This window comes from Dermacentor silvarum, chromosome 10 (assembly GCF_013339745.2).
Source record: "Dermacentor silvarum isolate Dsil-2018 chromosome 10, BIME_Dsil_1.4, whole genome shotgun sequence".
NCBI classification, from domain to species: domain Eukaryota; kingdom Metazoa; phylum Arthropoda; class Arachnida; order Ixodida; family Ixodidae; genus Dermacentor; species Dermacentor silvarum.
Window position 1 is genome coordinate 144,365,148 of NC_051163.1, and position 23,882 is coordinate 144,389,029.

Here is a 23,882-nt window from a genome sequence, read left to right on the forward strand (position 1 = left end):
ACACAGCACACACAAAGCTACGAGCTGCCGACGCACCTACACTGCCTAGACTCTGCCCCAACGCAGATCGCTTTCAAGATACGGCCCACGCGACCGTGCGCCGCCGCGCAGTACGCAGTTGATGCCAGAGTACAATACAACGCCGCCCGCTATCCTTCCCCCCTCGCTCCCTCGCCGGTGCCTCGAGCGCAACGGAAGAAGGCGCGCTTCCTCCCTGCTTTTCTTGCGCAAGCGAGATTTAGACGCAGTCGTCGGCTACCCTCGGACGTTTTCACTCGCACATACAGCATACGGCGCGCGGCGACTGTGTTAGCGCCCTTGTACTTTAGGGTACGGCCACGCTAGCGGCAAAAACACGCAGCAAAAACGCGTGTCAGAAACGCGCGGCAACGCTTCATGCCGCGCGCGGCAAATGCGGCAGGAATCGGGGGTCTTGCGACGTGCCGCGCCAAATGGGTTCTGCGGCAAATGCCGCGTGCCGCGAGATGAAGAACCAATCAAGAGCGACGAGGGTGACGTCACGGAGCCATCACAACCGGAACACCGCCGGTCCGCACCGGGTTTTCAATCGACGATCGTCGTCTCTCGCATGAAGCAACGAGCGCTCGCGGTGTTGCTCGTCCGTTCGGAGAGCGCGGGAGATCTTATCGCGAATTTACGAAACCATCTTTATATAGCAAATACGGATCTCAAGGGCCATACTTTTGCTGGCGGAAACCGAAAATACGTCATAGTTGTCGCCCCCGGCACTTTGGGCGGCCAATGCCATCGTCAAGCCACCAAGCCAAGCGACATGAAAAGTCAAAATGGCCGCTCGGGCCGGCGCAGGGTGGCAGTTCGCAACGTATGATGTGGGAACGGTCCCACAGTTGCGACACAATAGCGGGGTTACCAATGCATTGAGTTCTAAGGGAGCTGTGACGGGACCGGTCGAAAACGACGTAACAGCCGGGAAAACGCAGCCCCTGGGAACGTAACAGCGATGTTCTACTGTAACACTATACGACGCTACGACGCCATCGTGACGCTCGCTCTTCGTTTCCGATGCCTCGCGCTTGTGCGAAACGACACGCGTCCATGCATCCGGTGACATTCCGAGGATGAGTGCTTCGACGAAAACGGAAAACGGATGCGCGTTACAATTGAGGGCGCGTTAGAATCGAGTAAATACGGTAAACGTTTAGTTTTCGAATTTTGTGCCGAACCTGCATATAACGAAATCCTCTTTATAACGAAGTTTTTCGGGAATTTGTCAATTTCGTTATATCCAGGTTTAACTGTAATAAAAATCAAACAAGCAACACAGACAAACAGTTCAAGATATGATGATTATAAAATGAGGCGTTCGTAATTTCAGAAACTGTTTTACAAACCATAAAACAGCACAGGGCAAGAATAACTATATTAATTACAAGTTATTGATCAGATGAGCGAAGTGGACGCCGTCAGCTGTGACCACCTCCTCTGGTAAAGTGTTCCATTCAGATGTTGTCTTTATAAAGAAAGAGTGTTTCATGTAATTTGTACGACATTTAATTTCTCTAATTTTACAGCTGTGATCCCTCCTGCTTGAGATGTAGTGGGGAGGTTTTATATATTTAAATTTGTCCATACGAGTTGAGTTATTATAAATTGCATGCATTAGTTTCAGCCGGTTTTTCTTCCGCCTTCTGTCAAAAGGTTTGATTCCAATGCTGGCCTTCATTTGTGTGACATTAGCTCCCCTGGAATATTGTTTTAATACAAACCTCACCGTACGATTCTGTATAGCTTCAATTTTATCAATGAGGCATTTTTGATGGGGGTCCCACAAGCTGGACGCGTATTCTAAGTGTGGTCTTACTAGTGATCGGTACGCCGCCATTTTCAGTATTTGAGGAGCGCCACGCAGATTCCGAATAACAAGGCTAATCATGCTGGCTGCTTTTTTAACGGTGTTATTGATATGCTGATGAAATGAAAGATCTTCCGAAAGAAGCACCCCTAGATATTTCACTTCGGGTACGTTTCCAAGTACCTTATTACCAGCTGTGTACCTTGTGTTCAGTATGCGCTTCCCTTTGCTAAATATTATGTGGTAGCTTTTATCTGCGTTGAGATTTAGTTTCCATGTGCTACACCATAAGGTGACATAATCAAAATCTTGTTGAAGTGATTGCATGTCACTATCTGTACTAATTTCCCTGTATATTACACAATCATCTACGTATAATCTGACACTGTAAGAAATATTAGACGCGATGTCATTGATGAAAATTAAGAATAATAATGGTCCCAATACCGAGCCTTGTGGCACACCCGAAGTCACTTCCACAAATCTAGATTGTTTTCCCCCCAGGACGACGCATTGTTTTCTGTTGTTGAGGTAATCTCCAATCCATTTCAAAATATTTTGATCAATGCTGAGAGCAGACAGTTTGTGCTTTGATAGTTCATGCGAAACAGAATCGAATGCTTTTCTAAAGTCTAAGAATATTTCATCAGTCTGCAATCTATTGTCAGCCGCAGTGGCAAGGTCATGAAATAGCTCTATTAATTGGGTGGTACATGAAACACCAGCACGAAACCCATGTTGATTCTGGAAGAAAAAATTATTAGTTTCTAAATATTACTGTACACAATATGTTCCACTATCTTACAAGCTATACAGCATGAGGAAATCAGCCTATAATTGGCTACCATAGACTTCGGGCCATTTTCGTGAATGAAGACAACCGAAGTCGTCTTCCATTCTTCGGGAACAATTGCAGTTTCAAGCGATTTTCGATATATTATGTACAGGTATTGAGACACAATAGGGAGTTTTAGTATAGCGGAAAACGCTTACGTTATCGTTACCGTGCGACGCAACGCTAACGTAAAGAAAGGCTGCACTGCGCGGTACAAGGTAGTGTTCTAGAATAGCAGAACGGAGCAAAACACTAACGCTAACGCAAGTACACTTGGGCGCCATCTCGAGGCGGATACAGCAAACATGAGCAAATCCTCTCGTTAAGCCTACTCCACCGCTAATCGAGAACGTATATTGAAAACACTGCCCATTTGTCACCTGTACGCCGCTGTCGAAGCATCATCACACAAATCTAAAGCAAACACGAGCATTAGTGAGGAACGAATGAGCCAAACAGCACAGCACGACTCGATAGATCCGAAGTGGACGGCTCTCGCTTCAGCAGGCGCTGCCATCTTGCCCTACGTACGGAATCCCTTGCGTGCGTTAGCGTTCAACACTATATTCCGGAAATAGCGTATGAACGTAAGAGCTTTGGCTACGTTTACGTTCTGCGCATGCGCAGTTTGCAGCACGCAACGCTAACGCTAAATCCTTGCGTTTGCTGTTTTCCGCTATACTAAAACTCTCTAATATCAGAGCATGCCTTTAGTACTTTCGGGGATATCTTATCTGGACCAGCTGGTTTGGAATCATCTAATGAACATAAACATGTTCTGATACCCTCAATTGTGATTGTTACAGGAGGCATTAAACATTGCATGTTGTATTTAAGAGTAGGTAATGTATAATAACGCTTTGGTTTCAAGAAAACTGATTTAAAGTAGTAACTGAAGCAGCTAGCTTTGTCAGTAGTGTCTAATAATTCTACTCCTTCATGCAAGATACTGGGGGTACCGGATTTTCTTTACGCGTTCTTTTAAGATAGCTCCAGAAAGATTTTGCATTTTTTGTTATAGCCTCTGCTAGTCCAGAGAAGTAATCCTCCTTTGCCATTGCTATAGCCCTTTTATACTTCACGTCCAGTTCCTCCAGACGGGGCTGAACAATAGTAGGGTTTCTTTTATATTTCTGGTATAAGCGAGAGCGTTTCTTTATCAGCTTTTTCACATCACTCCTTACCCAGGGCTTATCGACTTTGCACTTATCTTGCGCATACTTAGAGGGAATGCATTTTTCAGTCAGTGCGGATAGCAAGTTTTTGAAAATGGTCCAGAGGGTACCGACGTCTTCATCCTGGGATTTAACAATACAGTAAAGACCACTTATAACGTAACCGCTTATAGTGCAGGACCGGATATAGTGCGGTCTCTCTCCAGTTAATCTTCCCATAGCACTCCATGTACACACGTATCGCTTATAGTGCAGTTGCGGGAAATGAAATACCGGTTACAGTGCGGCTGCCTGGGAGTATGGAAGTCAGCGGAGACGGCGAACGCTCCCCTCAAACGGGCGCCCCAAGGAGTGCTCGAGGAAGAAAGAGTGACGAAGTGGAGGAGAAGGGCACATGGGGGTGCGAACGAACAGCCAGTGAGGCTGAAACCAGAATCTTGAGTGCGAGTCGTGAAATGGGCCACGAAACTGCCAACGCCGGCCAACGCTCGCTTCATGATAACGGCAGTAAACGAAACTTCAGGGTGCGGGCGGCGCCGGCACGCACGGCGAAGGGCGCACGTGGAGACTGTGGAATGTGAGGGAGGAGGGCGGCAGGGAAGCGGATTTTGCCTTGGCAACTCTGCCGCTTCGGTGGCTCTCCTCGCCCTCCCTCGTAGCTCCCTCACTTTCGACTGTCACCGTGCGCGCTCGCTGCCGTGCAGGCGCCGCCGCTCCAGCCGGCCCGGCGCCATCTCCCCGAAGTTTCGTTTTCAGCCGTTATAGGGAAGTGGGCGTTTGCCGGCGTGGGCATTTTCGTTGGCCGGCCTAGCACAGCGCCGTTGCTTCCCTCTGCGCCGTAGCTGCAGCGTGCAAGGTCAACACGTGACTAGAAAGTAGAGGAAGCATAAAGGAGAAAGAAGGGTTCACTGCCATTTTCTACACGTGGCTACGGTATTGTGGCTGAGACGTCGGCACGTACAAGCATGTTCCGGCGCAACGCAGAATCGGCGACCTAGCCATTTGAGAGAGGGTGAAATTTCCGCCGCGTTTTTTTTTTCTTTTTTTTTTTTTGTTTCGTTCGCGCGCGACATTAAGGGGTCTCTCCTAAGCTTTTATTCTATGGCGGTGCCGGAGCAATGCCGGTCGGAGGCACTGCCGCATGATTTGGTTCGAATTAACGAGATTCGACTATAAATTGAATGCAAACGTTCTAGCCGCATTCCTCGACAGTCGCATACGCGTGGCGGCTCGGTGCACATGTTTTGCATATGTGCAGGCCTTGAAAGTTGTTGCTTTCGTTATAGTGCGGTACCGGTTATAGTGCGGATATTCGCGACTCCGGCGACTTACGTTAAAAGCGGTCTACACTGTATAATCATCCAGAGCTTCCTCTAACCCATTTATAATTTCATTATAATTGGCTCTATTATACATAGATACTTTTCTGATCATAGAGAAAGCAGCAGCTGCAAAATGCAGAAAGGACCGTTTAAGCGCATGTTGTCGCGATTGCTGCCGCCTTTCCCACTGCTTATATGCTTATTTATTAGGATGTTTGAGTTAATTTCGTCTACCCTAGGAAAAGTACATACAGTGTAGACCACTTATAACGTAAGTCACGTATATCTGCACTATAACCAAAACAACGATTTTCAAGGCCAGCACTTATGTAAAACATGTAGACCAAGCAACTGCGCGTATCCAAGAATCGAAGCGTGCGACCGGGATTTTTGCATCCGTTTAAACTTACGAACATTGAAAAGTTAATATCGAAGTACCCACGGTTTTTGCATGAAGGAGACAAAGTAATAATAATTCAAAAAAAGAAAACGACAGTGACCAAAATTTCAAATGCAGTACAGTGCCTTATCTGATTTTTCAGACTGATCGGCATATGCGCGGTGTCGAAAACATGGTGACCGGGGACCAAATTGCCGCCATTCGAGTATTGCCCATGCCTTCACTTTTTTTATCAAGGGGGTTTCTCCACTTTCCATGTGCCGTACAGCCATGGCAACGCATTTCGTTCTCTCGGCACCAAACCACAACATTGGTCACCGACGAGGTGCGCTAGTTAGGCCTAGCCGACGGGGGGTGCCAGGTGGCATGCCGTTGCAGGAAGCTTGCCCTTGATATGTTCATATCCGTAGACGATTATGGGCTGAACTGACAGCAACCCGTACAAACCGGAGTTTGGTTGCTCGGGCAATCAGCCGCGGCGACTGCTATGAATTCCCACCAAGTTTGTATGTGTGCACACTGGTATGAATGGCGGAAGCTCACAAGGGCACATAAAGCCTAACAGCTCCAAGCTAAATTTGTGAATCACTACTTAAACTGACTCCGTCACATGCGCAATATCTGCACTTCGCGACGCACATCACAGCGGGTGCACAGAAACTGAACCGTGTTCAGTGCAAAGCGCACCACTGATAAGCAGCCGAGCAAAAGGCTTCTCTGTCCCCTAGGCAACCACCGCGCACCCGCATGGTGCTGCCGCCGCTTTTTAAAGGGAAATGTTTAGGTGAAATCGTATATGACTAGGCGAAATCACTGGTGTACAGAAAACTATCATGAAGTTAAGAGTTGGACGGAAACCCGTCTGTTCGGGAATATGCATGACAACAATTAAAACGGACACCGACGACGAAAGTTTTAAAAAATATATAATAAGACGTTTCGGCTCCCACACCGGAGCCTTGTTCACAATGAAGGTGAAGGCAGAAATGGTGTGGTTATGTAGGCTTTAAGATATGATGTAAGCAACGTGTGTACACGTGAGGAAAGTTGCCGTCATTGCGATTAAAGGGATACGGACACAAAATTTGAAAATTTTACGAAAATACCGACAATGAATCCCCAGTGTGTGATTACACCGAAAAGAAGTAATCACTTAGCTCATTTTTCAGCCGATGGCTTTATTTTTGGCGTTTTTGTGAGCGCGCGCCTCGCCGCCCGACCCGCGGGAGTTGGAAGGCGTGATGTTACGACACCCTCGTCAGATAGCCAGCTGGCCGGCTGTGATCATTCGAAGCATGCCGACGCCACCATCGCGAGCATGGATTCGAGTTCTGGTGCCTTTACCAGCGATGAGTACATGTCTGAAGACGAGGACCATTCCAACTTGGCAAGAAATATTACCGCTTACGGTTACGAGCCTTCCGCGTCAAGCGACGAAGAAGAGCAGGTGGCCGTGGAAGTGCCGGTCAGGTTTTGGCGAACTGTAGCCGGAAGATTTCGCTCTGCACCAGATACTTGCGCAAGAATTATTTGTCGTTTCCTCTGTAAACTTGCTTCTTCAAGAGCTCACGCAGGCAAGGCAGCTGCGGGGTAGTTCATGACTGCGTGGATGACTGAATAGTAGTTTATGCCATTGGCATGAGCAACTGCTGTGAGGTATCAGTACTTCCGAGACTCTCACGTCCACTTTGCCAGCCGACCAACAGATGGCAGCACCTGCCTGGAGTTCTTCCCAGTTTTTCCTGCTTTTAGCCTGTGGAGAAGCAGAGCTGTGTGTGTGTCTGCCCCACTGCCATGTAGGACTGATCTCGTGAGTCGTGCTCGCACGCGCTAGCCTTGTATTGTTTTACTATGCTTTGCCAACATCTTTAAAGACATTACTGCCTTTGTGCCCAGCCTCGGGCATCTCGCCCCAGCCTTGCCCTCACACTGCACAAGAAGGCTGCAATGAACGAAAACAGTACCGACATCTTTTCGCCTTCTCTTTTCAAATGCACCGCTGATTATTTCTGCCTTGTGTTTTCGTGAGAAGACCGATGGCACAGCGTCGGGCTTTAGGCATTGCCTTTTGAGCGGCATACCAAGGCTTTTCAGCACAGCCGGGCTGGTCACATAATCATCGTCGATGAAGTGGTCCGCGCAAATGAAGTCATTTTTTAGAAGTCTCCAGGCTGGGCGTGATGGCTGACAGGCAGGTATCCAAAGTTTACGCACCTTCTCGTCTCTGGGAAATGTGTGCGACGGCGTGTCGCGACCGACGATGCTATTATATAACAGCAATGTCTGGGCATTTCCTTCCGCCGCGACGAACACGTCAATACCAAACGATGGCCGTGGGAAAGTGCATGTAAGACGCACCACCTGCGTGGAGTCCCGACGGTGTTAATGTTTCAGATGACCACGTGCGAAGATCGCCGAAAGGGGTTAATCAAACGCTGCAAGGGACCGACACCCCCGGAAACACTGCGATGGCTGTGGCCAACCTTGGCCGTGCAAGCGGGTGTTTCGCCGTCAAGTTTCAGCTTCTGCCGGCGGCCGCTTGGAGGCAAGGTGCAAAAGAAAATCGAAAAAAAAAGTTGTTTCTCGTTCTTTTCTCGAGATGTTTCTCGTTTTCAAAGCAGCTTTTTGTATTCGTCATTTTCAACAGTTCAACTTTTGTTCCGACGCAAAAAACCACCCGCCCACTTTTGTGTCCGTATCCCTTTAAGTGTGTGTTCAGTGGTCTGAATTGTCAGGGATTCAAGCAAAAGCCGAGAAGTCCAGTTATTTTCTTTTTTCTATTATCTTTGCGTTGTCCCAGTCTATTTCATGACGAGTGGCTTATGCGTGTTCGGCCAGAGCATTTGAAGTTACGTGCTTCTTTCTTGCATGATACATGTGCTGCTCGAGTCTTTGCTGAAAATTGCCTGTCTCGCCGACCTAACTGCGATCGCAGTCTGTGCATGGGATGCTGTTGACAACAGCTTGGAATTTCTCTTTTGGTAGCTTGTCTGTTTTTATAAACGTAAAAGAGGTTTGGTCAAGCATAAAAGAGCTCGGGTTTGGTGGACACTGCAGGGAGAGGCTGCTTGCCAAGGCTGGCCGTGTGACTCAGCTGCTAGCTTGGACGTGTAAAATGAAGAACCAGAAATGGCCTTTCTCTGTGGTGGCACATTTGCTTGATAGCGCCTTTTATTCATACGCGGTACAAATGACAGAACTGTGATTGCAGCATACAATCACGTAGTCACGTGGGGATTTGTTTATGATGTGAGCAAAAGTGCTTGATTAAAAGGTACGAATTTAAATACTGCTGAGCCTGATGCTTCCTAGAAGGCTCTGCAACTACATAATTGCAAGTTTAATTTTCTCTAAATTTAGGAATTGTGGAGTTGATTACCTAATTTTGACTACTTCCGCAAATAAAGAGAATGCAAAATAATTTCTCTATAGAGCGGCCAACAACATTATTTTAGTCGCGTTCTTCTAAAGCTCATGCAAATATTTTAACCTTGGCTCTAGGTCCTGTAGTCGCCTTGTATGTTTGTTATGATGTACAGTAGAACCTCGTTCGTACGTCCTGGAAAAAAAATACCACAAGAAAAAAGGTACTAGCCTAGAAAAGATACAATCCGAAGTAGCTCAAAAACTTGACAAACTCAAGTGCAGTTGACATCTACGTAATGTGGATCCTTGCATACTAGGCACAGCTTTGGCGCCCGGAGAAACGGTGACGGTAAATCGAAACGAAACCCATCTGGTAGGCGACGCCCGCCTAAACGACACGTGGTCCTAACATCGTGCATCCTGCAGCAGTGAACGGTTTGGATTATCAGCTATGAAAAGCTTGCAGTGCGCTACCAAAAGCACTCCATGCGCTGTAAAACAGATAGGTGAAGATGCTTATCGCAATAAGTTTGGCGGCAATAGCTGTGAATGCGGCGGGCCCATTCACAGCCCGGGAGGACAGTTGCCGGTACCGGAATAAGAAACTGGGTGTGCGCCGACATTTTCACGTGAGGTGGGTTGGTGAGTATTGCAGTTAAGCTGCTGTGGTGGGCGGCTATATACTGTACTCGATCGCACGTGCCTCGCGCATTTTCTTATTTACGTGGGATCTAGCGGCCGGAAAACGTATCGTATGATCTCTGTTTGATGATGTACTAAACGTTGGTGCCGAAAAATCGTGTTTTCTGCGAACGTATGAACTGGTAAAAAAAGAACAGAAGAAAACTTAGCTCTGTTGTGTCATTTTTTGTGTTCTTGATTGCGAACGTTGGCGCCAGAAAGTCGTATGTAACGGGACGATATCAACGAGGCTCTACTGTATTTGTTTCATTTTGCACGCCATTGTGACAGTGGGGCAGCTGAAGGTAGTGCTTCATTGTGCAGGACGCTGCAGGCATTCCAGCAGCTGCAGAGAAAGAGCAAGTGGAATACAACTGACTACATCGTGCCCTCAGAGATGTGCGCCATGATCAACGTGGTACTCGAGGCACGCATCCAGTCACTCAAGCTGTGCACCGTGGACGGAGCTGACGTGGTCAGTCACATGCCTTGTACCAGCTATAGTTTTGATACAGGAATGCACCTTGAGGGAAATTTCTATCGAAGAGTTGTGAAAAAAGTGTAACATATCAGATCATAGTTACTTTCAGATATAGTGCAAATAAGTACACATACACACGAAGAAGACACGACAGACACAGACGAGCGCCAGTACCAACTGTTTATTACAATCGACACACACAACAATTTATAAGGTGAAAGAGGGTTTGTTGATTGTAATAAACAGTTGGTAGCAGCGCTCGTCTGTGTCTGTCGTGTCTTCTTCATGTTTATGTGTACTCAAGTACATCCACTATTACGATTAAAAAAAAAAAACAATTTTATACTGAACTAGAGGAATAAACAAGTAGAATAATTACCTCCAAATAGTACAATCGCCAGCGGGGAAACGATGCGTGCTGATGGGCCCACAAAGCTGCGAAGTACAGAGGTACAAAACAGCTGCCTTGAGTTGTGTTCTTCAGTTGTCACAGCACCACAGATAAAAAGAACCAAATATACAACTGCACGAATGATACTGTGCAGGCACTAACAGCATTGGCTCCTTAAAAACACATTGTTCATTCACTAACAAACACACACACCTCACCCTGACGTGGCAGCTGCCAATGCACTCATGCTGTGTGCAACTACGGTTGACTACAGTCGCAGCTTTATGCTGTTCTCACCCCCTGGGTTCCCTTTTCTGCGATGCTGCTCTTTGATGACTGTAAACATTACGGCCTTTTACATGCGATATCAAGTCGGCAATTTAGGTTGACAATTTAAGTCGGCAATTACAATATGCGCAACTCAACAGAAGATACGGGACTAACGAAACTTGTGGGGGTCTCACACATGCTCTTGGGACAAAGGAACGACAACACGGTAGTGTAAACAATCAAAAGGGCATTTATTGCACTTTTCATACACTAATGCACACTAGCCGAATTACAACCAATAGAACATTCACACGGGCGCGCGACAAATCAAGGAAGTCCGACTCACCGCGACCCGATAGCGAGCGAATACGTTCGCCCCATGCTATGACACCATCGCCTAGTCGTTCACGTGTACAGTCACACGAATGGTTCCGTGCTCGAACGAGCCGTGTTCGTCCATACCGGTGTCCTGCTCTTAGCCTCGCGCGACGGTCGCGCGAAGCGGGCCGGCGCACGCGCGAAGCGTTCGTGCGTGTTGGCCGCCGATCCCAAGCCAACGAGGAAGCGCCTTTGACCTTTCTCTCCCAAGTCACCCCGCTGTTCGGTGGCGTTAGCATCACGACACTCGCGCCATTTCTCGCAATGCGCCGCAACCACCACGACCGCCGCTGGCACTTAGCCATGCGGTGAAGCCGGATTACAGGAGATGCGGGAGAGTCGTGCATCCCCATATCCCCCCTTCTTAAATCACTACACATACTCCGGCGAAACATGTCACACGGTCTATCAACGCGCTCGTCGCGAACAAAAGTTAGTACATGCGACAGTGTCTGCACCGAGAAAATGTCCACACGTTATCCACAACATGCGAGCCGACATTGTCTCTGGGGTTCACCGCTGGTGTCCGTTGGTCACAGCACCACCTCTGCAGATTTGATGGCACGACTCCAGCCCAGGACTCCGGAAACGGCGACGCAGAAGTCGGCAAGAGCAAGCGTCGCTCGCGCCGACGCGCCCTGCTGACGAGAGCCGCAGTAGCCATTGGTGACTGCCGGCTCTTTTCCCAGCCGCCGAGCGTTGCAAGCCGGACATAGGTGGCTGCCGAAGTCACTGCGCCGAACTGGCCACAGGCATCTCCATTGCCAGGGGTGTCTTGTTCGTAGGCCGGGGCAGCAGTGCAGACGATGTGCAGGTGACAGCAAACCAGGGGTGACTCCGTCCACGCTGCGTACACTCAACGCACTCGACAAACACTAAAGTAGTGGAAGGGAGAGGAATTCGGCATACGCATCGCCCACGTAGTACGATGTTCAATTCGGCTAGCAAAATTTCGGGCAGCATTTCAGATGCTAAGTTCACGTGAACAAGGCTTACTTTCTTGAGTCAAACGAGAATTTCAATTCGTGCGAGGCGAACTAATGAGGGAAGCAATGTGCGACACCTCAACACCACAGTCCACCAGGTTGTGTTCCTCCACGTGCGGCAGGCAGCTTCGTAAAGCCTTAGGCCTAATGCGTCGCTACCCCGACAACAACCGGCATCCAAAAAAAAAACATCACCTAAAATGGGCACAAGAGGTAGCCGCGAGGAGACGTTAGCTCTGTGAGGTGGTCCTACCCCGCTCGGTGCACACAGAATCCGAGTTGACAGTGCCCACCGTCCCAGATGGTGTCGGAGTGCCCGGTGCCAGGCCGCAATACCAGTCAGCCCGTAGCGGTACCCATGGCCCGCGGCCACCCGGCTCCCTGAGCCGCGACTTTCGAAGTCAGAGAGATAGAAGAAGCTATTTACATAAGAAATTCGGACCACCCACGAGGCTTCCGTACTCACTCGCTTCAGGCTTGCCAATGCTCCGCAGGCGCTAGGCCTCGCTCTCCCATGATGTAGACCACGTGGCTCTCGTACCGACGAGTGTACTTCAAAACACTCCCGAAAAGGCTTAGCATGTTGAAAAGTTCAAACACGCTACAGCCACTGTCGCCTTGCTCAAGAAAGCACGCCGCTGACGCTAGCGATCAAAATCCACGCTAGGAATACGCTTCGGTTCAAACAAAGGTTGTCTCGAACCGAACAAAACTCAAAATTATCATCCGATGTCCCAAGAGGTCCACGTTGGGCAGCCAGATGTGGAGGTCTCACACATGCTCTTGGGACAAAGGAACGACAACACGGTAGTGTAAACAATCAAAAGGGCATTTATTGCACCTTTCATACACTAATGCGCACTAGCCGAATTTTAACCAATAGAACATTCACACGGGCTCGCGACAAATCAAGGAAGTCCGACTCACCGCGACCCAATAGCAAGCGAATACGTTCGCCCCATGCTATGACACCATCGCCTAGTCGTTCACGTGTACAGTCACGCGAACGGTGGCACGCTCGAACGATCCGTGTTCGTCCATACCGGTGTCCTGCTCTTAGCCTCGCGCGACGATCGCGCGAAGCGGGCCGACGCACGCGCGAAGCGTTCCTGCGTGTTGGCCGCCGATCCCAAGCCAAAGAGGAAGTGCCTTTGACCTTTTTCTCCCAAGTCACCCCGCCGTTCAGTGGTGTTAGCATCGCGACACTTGCACCATCTCTCGCAATGCGCCGCAACCACCACGACCGCCGCTGGCACTTAGCCACGCGGTGAAGCCGGATTACAAGAGATGCGTGAGAGTCGCGCATCCCGACAAACTTCAGCAGCAAACAATTATGGTTGCTGCTATTGCGCCATTGTAGACTCGCCAGGCACCACAGCTTGGCTTTGCAGAATACGACTGGTGGTTCCCTTGTTTTTTTCTCTTGAGGAGGGGGGGGGGGGTAGCATTCGCTGTGCTGCAAACGCTAGCTGCTTCCTCAACTCATTGTGACGAGGCTGAACCGAGGCATAGTTAGGCAACGTCATCAGTGACATAAAATTGGCAAGATTATGCAGGCGCACGTCGCTTTCGTGCTGAGAGATGAAGCCAATTTCACTCACTTAGTGTGCTGAAACTAATGCAAACTTGCGAACGCATTGTGCTGCACATTCGTACAGCATAATTCTTAATGATTTAGTGATTAGTTATAAACACTCATCATACAAGCAAGCAGTCCCAAAGTCTAATTTTTCATCAACTGTCATCATCGTTAAGCAAGCAGCAAACAAGATCAGTAGAATCCAGCAATAGTTGTTGTCTAACAGACCAGCAACAATCTGTATAAGAGAGAGAGAGAGAGAAACGTGGTGGGAAAGGCAGGGAGGTTAACCAGAAAAGATTCTGGTTTGCTACCCTGCACTGGGGGAAGGGGAAGGGGAAATGAAAGGTGGAAAGAATAGGGAAGAGAAAAAGCAGTCACGCGCGCTGTATAAGAGGACCTATTAGTCTAATAGAGGAGCTACTAGACACACAACACTGTTTGTATATAACTAATAAGTCAAACATACAAAACCTATTGTTCTTTTAGGTAAATCAGTACAACTAATAGAAACTTGTACAACTAATACAAAACTGTATTAGACCAACTTCTATTACAATTTTTGCTTGGGTAGAAGAATAGCGTACAAGCTGGCGGCATGTTGAGCAGCAGGATACTTATGGATGCTTGTAAGAAAGGACCGTGTCAAGAGTATTAGTAGAAGGTTCTCTTCCGTATAGAAGAAAGTACGAGAAAATTCAGTAGTAACTTGTGGTGCGGTATTGTAGGCATATGTTATGAAAGGAATAGTCTGATCCCAGTGGTGAGATGCAGCCATTGACAGCACATTCCCGAGCATTATGGTATCAAAGGGTCGACTAGGAAGCAGCTCTGACCACATTTCCACCATTGGCACTGAGCAGAAGAGCGAATTAACTTTGGCACATACATGCCACGCCAATAAAATCGCAGGCATGGTCAAGGCCGGCTTGTGCACGCTTTGGGCCGGTGTGAAAAGCGGCACATATATCGACACGAAGGTGGTGGGGTGTGACAGGCGGCCACTTGTGCCCATCAGAAAGGTAGTGCCAACGGTAAAGAAGGCCATCACAAATGGCGAAGTGGTGGCAGAGAGCACGAGACGGTCAAAAAGGATGCTGATGGGAGCACTAACCGAATGGGCTGCTCTGAAGCCATGTTGTATAGTGCAGATGAGGAAAGTGTATGCTCAAGGACGGCGATGCTGTCAGCTGATACTGGCGAGTGTTAAAGCACATCGGCATCAGTCTGACCGGTAGAAAATGCAGATGTTGTAATCCCATAGCTTTAGTGCCCGCGGTGGATCGTTTAGGGTGGATAGCCAGCAAAGGCATGATGGTCAGTGATGACATTGAAAACGGCAACCATACAAGTAAGGGCAAAATATTCCAAGATGTTGGCCAAACACTCTTTCTCTGTAACCCAGTCTCTGCTTTTGTGGGAGTGCGGCACGCGTAGGCCACAACATATTAATTGAATCCTGATTTATGTTTGTAACGACTTTAGGCCCTCAAGAAACAGACAGGAGACCTCGTACACATGATAGAAAAACATAACACAAAAATGCACAAGCCAGAAAAGTGACACAGGAATACGACACCCGCTAAAAAAATCAAACAACAACAAAGCAACACCCAAGCCATGAGTTCCTAATAGAACAAATAGAACAGTCTGACCATCACGATGTAGTCGTCGTGTCGCAAGACACCGCCATCAACTCCAATGTGCCGTGCCGCAGGAGTAGTTTTCTGGGACGTTTTTATCACCAGCCTTGTGAATCGGGATTATCGTAGATAGCTCAAGAAGATGTATAAAATGATCTTAGACATTGTAACAAGCACTGATGTACGGGAACACAAAGAAGAGACAAGTAGACATCAACTAAAGGTTGAATGTCTCTTCTTTGTGTACATCAGCGCTTTTTACGATGTCTAAGTTCAGTTACAACCAACTAGCCCAAATTTCTGCTTTAAATAAAATGATCAGTTAATGTAAAGGTACACAAAGAATATCGATGCATTCCTTCAGCGCCAAAGAAGGTATGTTGTCACAACCGACTGAAAATTTCGCTGGCATAGCACTAGTTACAATTTCACTATCTGTAAATGTATTACGATTGCGAGTAGGGTATGTATTGTTCGTTGATAGCCGTAGCCATTAGCCGAGAACCTTCTGTGCAAAAATAGGTATTAAACGTCAAAACGAGGGTGTTCACTCCGAGAGCCTCCAAGTCTGGCATGGTGTAAGAGTTTCCTTTTGGACGAGAACTCCACTTTCAGTACTTCGTCCTTTTCTGAAACCATGTTGACAGTCAGTAAGGAGGTTGTGTTTTTTAGAGAAATTTTCTATCCGAGCATTTATAATTTTTTCTAGTCCTTTTGAGAAAATAGGCAACACAGACACAGGTCGATAATTGCCTAAGTTGTTTTTATCGCCATTTTTGTAGATCACGGTTACCTTTGCTACTTGCATTCTACTAGTAAAAGCGCCCATTGTGAGGGACAAATTATATATGTGCGTTAATATTGTTGCAAGTAAATCAATCACATACTTAATTGGCCTAATTTGAAGTTCATCAGCTTCTTGACTGCGACTGTTTCTGAGTCCCTGAAAAATGCTGGTTACTTCGTGCACATTTGTTGGGTGGAAAAATGCTGAATGTTGTAATCTATAAATATGATTTCTTGCTTCAGGATAATATGTGCTACTACCGATTCCGACAAAAAAGTCCTTGAAAGAATTTGCAAGGTTCGTTCCAGCTACCTTCATGTTTCCAATCGTCAGGTTTTCAACTGTTGTTTTACTTCTTTTTCCGTTCAATACTTTGTTAAGGTTCTTCCATAAGATGTCACTATTTCGAAGGCAATTTTCATCAAACATACGACTGTAATATTCATCTTTAGATTTCTTTAAAATTTTATTAAGCTTATTTCAAAATATTTTATATTCTTTCAATTTTTAGATCCTTCAGGATGAAAGGAAGGACTCAAAAAGTTTTGTTTTTGTTTGATTAGCTTGATGAGGTCATACGTTATCCACGGCTTGCGCAGCTTTTTTTGCGTGTGATATGTGTGCATATCATAGCTCTTGTTGGTATCCTCAATTGCGTATGTTTGACTCCAATCAACCTCAATTTTGCGCCTAAATATATCTAATGTCTGTGGTGATAATTTACGATAAGTTGTCTCAGGCCATGCATGTTTTTGTAAATCATTGTTCCGCTTAAGCATGCAAAAGATTGGCAAATGATCTCTAATGGCTGAAGTTACAACGCCAGATGCAGCTTTTTCAGTAATAGCATTAGTAATAAAAAGGTCTAGCAGAGATGCTGTTGATTTAGTTACGCGTGTTAGAGTGGAAATAATGTTCTCAAAGCCATTTCCTTGTAGCAAGAGTAAAAGTTCCATGGTGCGGCCCGAGTTCGCGAGAAAACTTAAGATGTGGCAACATTACCAGTTGGCGGTCTGTACAATATGGCAAACACACTTTTACATCGTTTAATACAGATGGTTTCAAAGTCTCCAGTGACAATGCTATAAATTCACTTATGACGTCAAAGCCTGGTACTGCTACCTGTATCGACACCCCACCTCCTCTGCTATTTTGACGATTTAAAAAGAAATGACTGAGCGAGGTAAAACAAAGGGATCAGAGTTGTCATTGTACCAATTCTCGGTGAACATGATTACATCGAAAGAGATTTTGAATGACTCTAACAGAAGAGCGATGTTATCGTGCTTTCGTTGAATGGATCTTGTGTTCAGATGAAAGAGCTTAAACAGTTTGTGTGGTTCACAGGGTAAAGCAATTGATAAAGCCTCCGGGAGAATACAATCGACTGCCATCCTGGTATTGGCACGGAAATCAAGCTGCGTAAAAAATGCGCATTTCTAGTCGCCCGTGCAAATCTTGCCAAGATCGCTCTCACGCTTTATCGCTGCAACTTGCGATTTTTCGTCGCGACGTGCGAAAATGGTGCCGTTTTTCACCCAAACAAATTTCCATCCCGCTTCGTGTTTGCGGACTACAGCCATGCCTAAAAGTCTCTTCATAAATTGGCAGAGGTGCTCATTTATGTAAATTGGCTCGTCTGTCGAGGAATCCAAAGATGATTCAGTCGGCAGGCCCAACTTTGTGTTTGTGAGCTTTGTTTTGCATGCTTTTTCAAGAACCTTGTCGCGCTTATCTCGCCTCACAAACTGGACCACAATGTTCCTTTTAGTTTTATCTTTTGTTGAAACCCTGTGACATACGTCTACATCAGTGACTGAAATTGGTTCATCGATTTCCTTGCCAATTTTTCTGAGGATATCTGAAAGGCACTCATTTGGTTTTTCTTTGACGCTTTCGATTTCAATGTTCCGGTTACGCGAGTACTACTGTAAGCCGTGTAACATTATGAAAGCCAGATGATGACATCATGTGATAGTACTCTGAATGACAATCTTTTAAGGTATATATGTTGAAGTCCCCGCAAATCACTGTTTTTTGGTTGAGTGCATTTACATGCTCTAATAACCGTTAAAAATGATACATGAAGGCTGATAGCTTTTAATTGGGGGCGCTATAAACCACTACAATAACCTCATTTTTACATTTGGTGACAATAATCTCAAGCTCTGATGAATAAGATTTTGAGTAGTCTGAGAGAAGAATACAAGATTTTACAAATAAGGCCACACCACCACCTCTATTGGAGGTGTGTCTTGTAGTTGAAAAGAAATTGTAACCAGGAATACTATAACTTTCATTCTGTTTTAGCGAAGTTTCCAAAACTGCTATGTAATTAAACACAAAGGGATGTGAGGATAGTAGAGTACAGAAATGGTCCATGTTTTTATGGATGCTGCGAAGATTACAATGTAGGAGGCTATGGCAAGAATTAGCTTCTACAAACCCACTCGCCGGCTGTATGAGGACATTCATTTGGGACAAACCTTCTTCATTCAGCAAATGAGGAATAGGCAAATGAGGGATAGGATAGCGATAGGATAGGTCACAGTGAATCTAATTGACATTGAAGTTTTCAGCTTTTCTAGCAAGAACTTTTCCGTTTGAGAACCAGACAAATCTCCAATTTTTTTCACGCTTCTTCGAGATTGCCTTCCCCAACAAAACCTTATTCTCGGGACATAGATGCTCGTTTACATATGGACTTCCATCGCCGTCAAACCCAAAATCTGCTGGGGTTATTTTCTTCATTTTGACAAGTTGAAGAATATGGTTGCGGGCTGAGCGTGAGCGATATTTCACAACATTTGGCTTTGTTTTGTCTCTCGAGGGCGCTCTATGAACGACATCAAGCTCATCCGCAGATAGTGATACTGCGAACTTTTCAGCAAATGATGTAACACTGTTAGTCAGGTCTTCATCTTTCTTTAGTGGGAGTCCCTTGATTTCACGATTTTGCTGTCTGCTGTACTGTTTTAGGTGTATTATTTCACTGCATGCTTCATCAAGGCCTTCACGCAGTGCTGCATTCTCTTTATTTAGGATTGCATTATCTTTTCTTAGCATCTCAAGAGTTTTCTTTAGTTCCTCAAAGTGGCTATTCATGAACTGGACTGCTTGATTGATCTCTTGCATCTCATTTTTCAGGCCGTTGTTGTGTGCATCAACCTTAGTCGAAAGTTCGGCAAGCAGTTTAGCTACCTCTTTTATGGTCATTGGTGCTTTATCACCCATATTTCAATGTTTACACGTAGGCACAAGGTCAGTACAACTGTAGGACAGAGCAGTCCGGGAGCTATAGAAAACTTAGTATTTAATAAATGTATTCTGCACACATACTTGCATAGGAAAGAAGACATGATTACTCCAGCCCCGTGTTTCAGCTGCCTGGAATGCTCTGCAATGAATGACGGCGAACCGAAGCTGCTGTCTTTTATAGCTCGAGGATCATGACGTCAGCAGCTCCTGCGCAGGCGCCAAATTGGGCGTTTCCAGGGTAGACCACGGGGCAGCGATAGCTCAGCAGATCTACCAGCGACAAACGGTCCTCGTGACTTCGACGTGGCTGAACGAAGCAGTTGTCACTGCATGGGAAAGAAGACGTCATTACTCCAGCCTCATGTTTCAGCTGCCTGGACTGCTCTGCAATGAATGACGGCGAACAGAAGCTGCTTTCTTTTATAGCTCGAGGATCATGACGTCAGCAGCTCCTGCGCAGGCGCCAAATTGGGCGTTTCCAGGGTAGACCACGGGGCAGCGATAGCCCAGCAGATCTACCAGCGACAAACGGTCCTCGTGACTTCGACGTGGCTGAACGAAGCAGTTGTCACTGCATGTCAAAGAAGACGTGATTACTCCAGCCTCATGTTTCAGCTGCCTGGACTGCTCTGCAATGAATGACGGCGAACAGAAGCTGCTGTCTTTTATAACTCGAGGATCATGACGTCAGCAGCTCCTGCGCAGGCGCCAAATTGGGCGTTTCCAGGGTAGACCATGGGGCAGCGATAGCCCAGCAGATCTACTAGCAACAAACTGTCCTCGTGACTTCGACGTGGCTGAACGAAGCAGTTGTCACTGCATGGAAAAGAAGACGTGATTACTCCAGCCCCCTGTTTCAGCTGCCTGGACTGCTCTGCAATGAATGACGGCGAACAGAAGCTGCTGTCTTTTATAGCTCGAGGATCATGACGTCAGCAGCTCCTGCGCAGGCGCCAAATTGGGCGTTTCCAGGGTAGACCACGGGGCAGCGATAGCTCAGCAGATCTACCAGCGACAAACTGTCCTCGTGACTTCGACGTGGCTGAACGAAGCAGTTGTCACTGCATGGAAAAGAAGACGTGATTACTCCAGCCCCCTGTTTCAGCTGCCTGGACTACTCTGCAATGAATGACGGCGAACAGAAGCTGCTGTCTTTTATAGCTCGAGGATCATGACGTCAGCAGCTCCTGCGCAGGCGCCAAATTGGGCGTTTCCAGGGTAGCGATAGCCCAGCAGATCTACCAGCAACAAACTGTCCTCGTGACTTCGACGTGGCTGAACGAAGCAGTTGTCACTGCATGGAAAAGAAGACGTGATTACTCCAGCCCCCTGTTTCAGCTGCCTGGACTGCTCTGCAATGAATGACGGCGAACAGAAGCTGCTGTCTTTTATAGCTCGAGGATCATGACGTCAGCAGCTCCTGCGCAGGCGCCAAATTGGGCGTTTCCAGGGTAGACCACGGGGCAGCGATAGCTCAGCAGATCTACCAGCGACAAACTGTCCTCGTGACTTCGACGTGGCTGAACGAAGCAGTTGTCACTGCATGGGAAAGAAGACATGATTACTCCAGCCCCCTGTTTCAGCTGCCTGGACTGCTCTGCAATGAATGACAGCGAAGAGAAGCTGCTGTCTTTTATAGCTCGAGGATCATGACGTCAGCAGCTCCTGCGCAGGCACCAAATTGGGCGTTTCCAGGGTAGACCACGGGGCAGCGATAGCCCAGCAGATCTACCAGCGACAAACTGTCCTCGTGACTTCAACGTGGCTGAACGAAGCAGTTGTCACTGCATGGAAAAGAAGACGTGATTACTCCAGCCCCCTGTTTCAGCTGCCTGGACTGCTCTGCAATGATTGACGGCGAACAGAAGCTGCTGTCTTTTATAGCTCGAGGATCATGACGTCAGCAGCTCCTGCGCCGGCACCAAATTGGGCGTTTCCAGGGTAGACCACGGGGCAGCGATAGCTCAGCAGATCTACCAGCGACAAACTGTCCTCGTGACTTCGACGTGGCTGAACGAAGCAGTTGTCACTGCATGCGAAAGAAGATGTCATTACTCCAGCCTCATGTTTCAGCTGCCTGGACTGCTCTGCAATGAATGACGGCGAACCGAAGCTGCTGTCTTTTATAGCTCGAGGATCATGACGTCAGCAGCTCCAGCGCAAGCGCCAAATTGGGCGTTTCCAGGGTAGACCATGGGGCAGCGATAGCTCAGCAGATCTACCAGGGACAAACGGTCCTCGTGACTTCGACATGGCTGAACGAAGCAGTTGTCACTGCATGGGAAAGAAGACGTGATTACTCCAGCCCCGTGTTTCAGCTGCCTGGACTGCTCTGCAAAGTTCATTTAACATAGAAGATTCTTTTGAAACATTAAACTCCAATGATGTGGGAGGATTTTTGCAGTCCTGCGTTACCATAGGTAATGTTTTCTCTGTCGATGTTAAACATCTTTTCTATATTCTATCCCACAATAGCAGCTGTTTTTAGTTGTTCAGGCATGTATTGAAAAGAAATGCACTGTACCATTTCAGAATTCTGTGGGCATGTCAGTTGAAAATTTTATTAGGTTGTTGGAGTTTTATCTTAGTGCCGCGATAGTTCGGTTTGAAGATAGGGTTTACGTTCAGAAGACGGGCATCTGTATAGAGTCCTGTGTAGCCCCTATCTTAAGCAATAATTTTCTCTCGATTGTTGATAGCATTTTGAACAGCATGCTTGACAAAAAGAAGGTATTGAAAGTGTTTAGATAAGTAGATGATTTCCTAATCGTGTTAAACAGACAGGATCCATCAGGCCATCAAGAGACTGTCACAGAGATTCTAGAAGTTCTTAGAAAATATAGCCATGGTTTGGAACACACCTGTGAACTACCAAAAAACAATCACTTACAGTTTTTAGACCTCTAGCTCAGCCTGGGAGCAGAAGTGCACTAGAAGTACCACCCCCCAGCGCAAGAAGAGCTCTTGTCTTACGAGTCAGCCTACTCTAAGGCCGTAAAAAGAGTAATGTAAGGATGTAAGCATGGTCATGTAAGCATGGCATACGAAGCAGCTTCCAACTGCAGGTTGAAAGGCGGGATTCCCAGAGACAGTTTTAACTTCAGTAGTCGAGTCCCTGCTCCAGAAGATAAAATGTAAAGTAAGAAAAAACGCGCAAGAACAAACCAGGAGATTAAGACCCGTAGTCATACCCTACTCTCACCGTGTAGCTCACAACCTGAAGAAGGTTTAGCAAGTAAATTCAAAGATCCGAGTAGTTTTCTCAGCCCCTTCAAAACTAGCTACAGTGGAATCTCGATGATACGATCACGGCTAATACGAATTTCCGGATGATACGAAGTTTTCTGTGGTCCCGGCCGAGCCCCATTACTTTGCAACATGCTAGAGAACGGTTGTTACGAATCGATTTTCGACCTGCGTCGGTTGATACGAATAAACACCGCCCACTGACGGCCACGAAAGAGAACAGCACGCAGTCAGGCGCTTTCTCCCTTTCTCTTTTGGTGTGGACACGTGGACGCGGCGCTGGACAGCGCGGAGGCCGCTACTGGGCATGAAGAGTTTGAAGCGGTGGCGCTTTTGTGGCTTTTGTGCTTTTCCTTCTTTTCCGCATGCCATTGGACGGAGTGGCTGCTGTGCTTTGGGCCGCGTTCTTTGTGTTTGCGCCATTTTGCCTAGTCGCAGCGAGCTATTTCTACCGAGGTACGATCTCGGCTGATTCGCCCGGCCGTACGCAGAGGCGCGGGAGCCTCAGTTGGCGTGTCTTCCGTTGACTGTGTTATCGGAGCCGATGGCACAGGGCAATTGTCGGTTTTGCTGCTGGAGTCACACGGTGCAAGATAGCGCGGCACGTAATCTACAGTGCAAGGTAGCGCAGTACGTTCAGTCAGGTGCTCCTCCGCTTCTCCCGCTAATCGCCGTATTTTTCTTGCCGTAGGAGGCTTGTGCATCCATATTCCGAAGACATGCTTTGTCCAAAATTTCATCTGCAACGAGCGACGATCCATCACTAACCTGGGAGCTCTCAGTAATCTGAATTCTGCGTATCAAGTGAAGACGCTGGCATGGTTTACGAAGCAGAGAACTGCGATTGCCATCTTGCCCCTGCCACAGCAGCAACCAATGGAGAGACTCCTTTCAGCACGGCAGCCAATCGGAAGCCCGCTTTCATCGGAGGGCCCGTGTGACTACCTTTCGCAGACCCGCGCTTCTTGCGCGTTTGTTACAAGATGGCGACGACGAACGAATTGAGAAGCAGAACGGCGAATTTTTGAGCTTTCGAACGATACCAAGATGGCGGCGCTCGGTGGCGGGAAATACGAGATATGTCTCCGTGAACTGGGGTGATATTGCGCGATTTAAAGCTGTTGTCCTGCGCCCTGACGAATTAATCTTTTTCGGGCAACTTTTAGTACGTTTTCAGCCAAACCATTTTGATACAGCGTAGATTAGGCATTGCAGATACCGAAACGCGTGGTTTTCAAAAATCAATTTTT

At 47.2% G+C, this 23,882-nt stretch overlaps 1 protein-coding gene across 1 annotated transcript in view; it reads left to right on the plus strand.

Annotated features, from left to right (window-relative positions):
- LOC119431026 (calcium-dependent secretion activator-like) overlaps nucleotides 1-23,882 on the plus strand; it is a 629,635-nt gene that overhangs the window by 478,928 nt on the left and 126,825 nt on the right. The window contains exon 24 of the mRNA XM_049657435.1: nucleotides 9,938-10,088. Within this exon, the coding sequence (XP_049513392.1) occupies nucleotides 9,938-10,088 (151 nt within the window). The remainder of the gene's footprint in view (nucleotides 1-9,937; nucleotides 10,089-23,882) is intronic.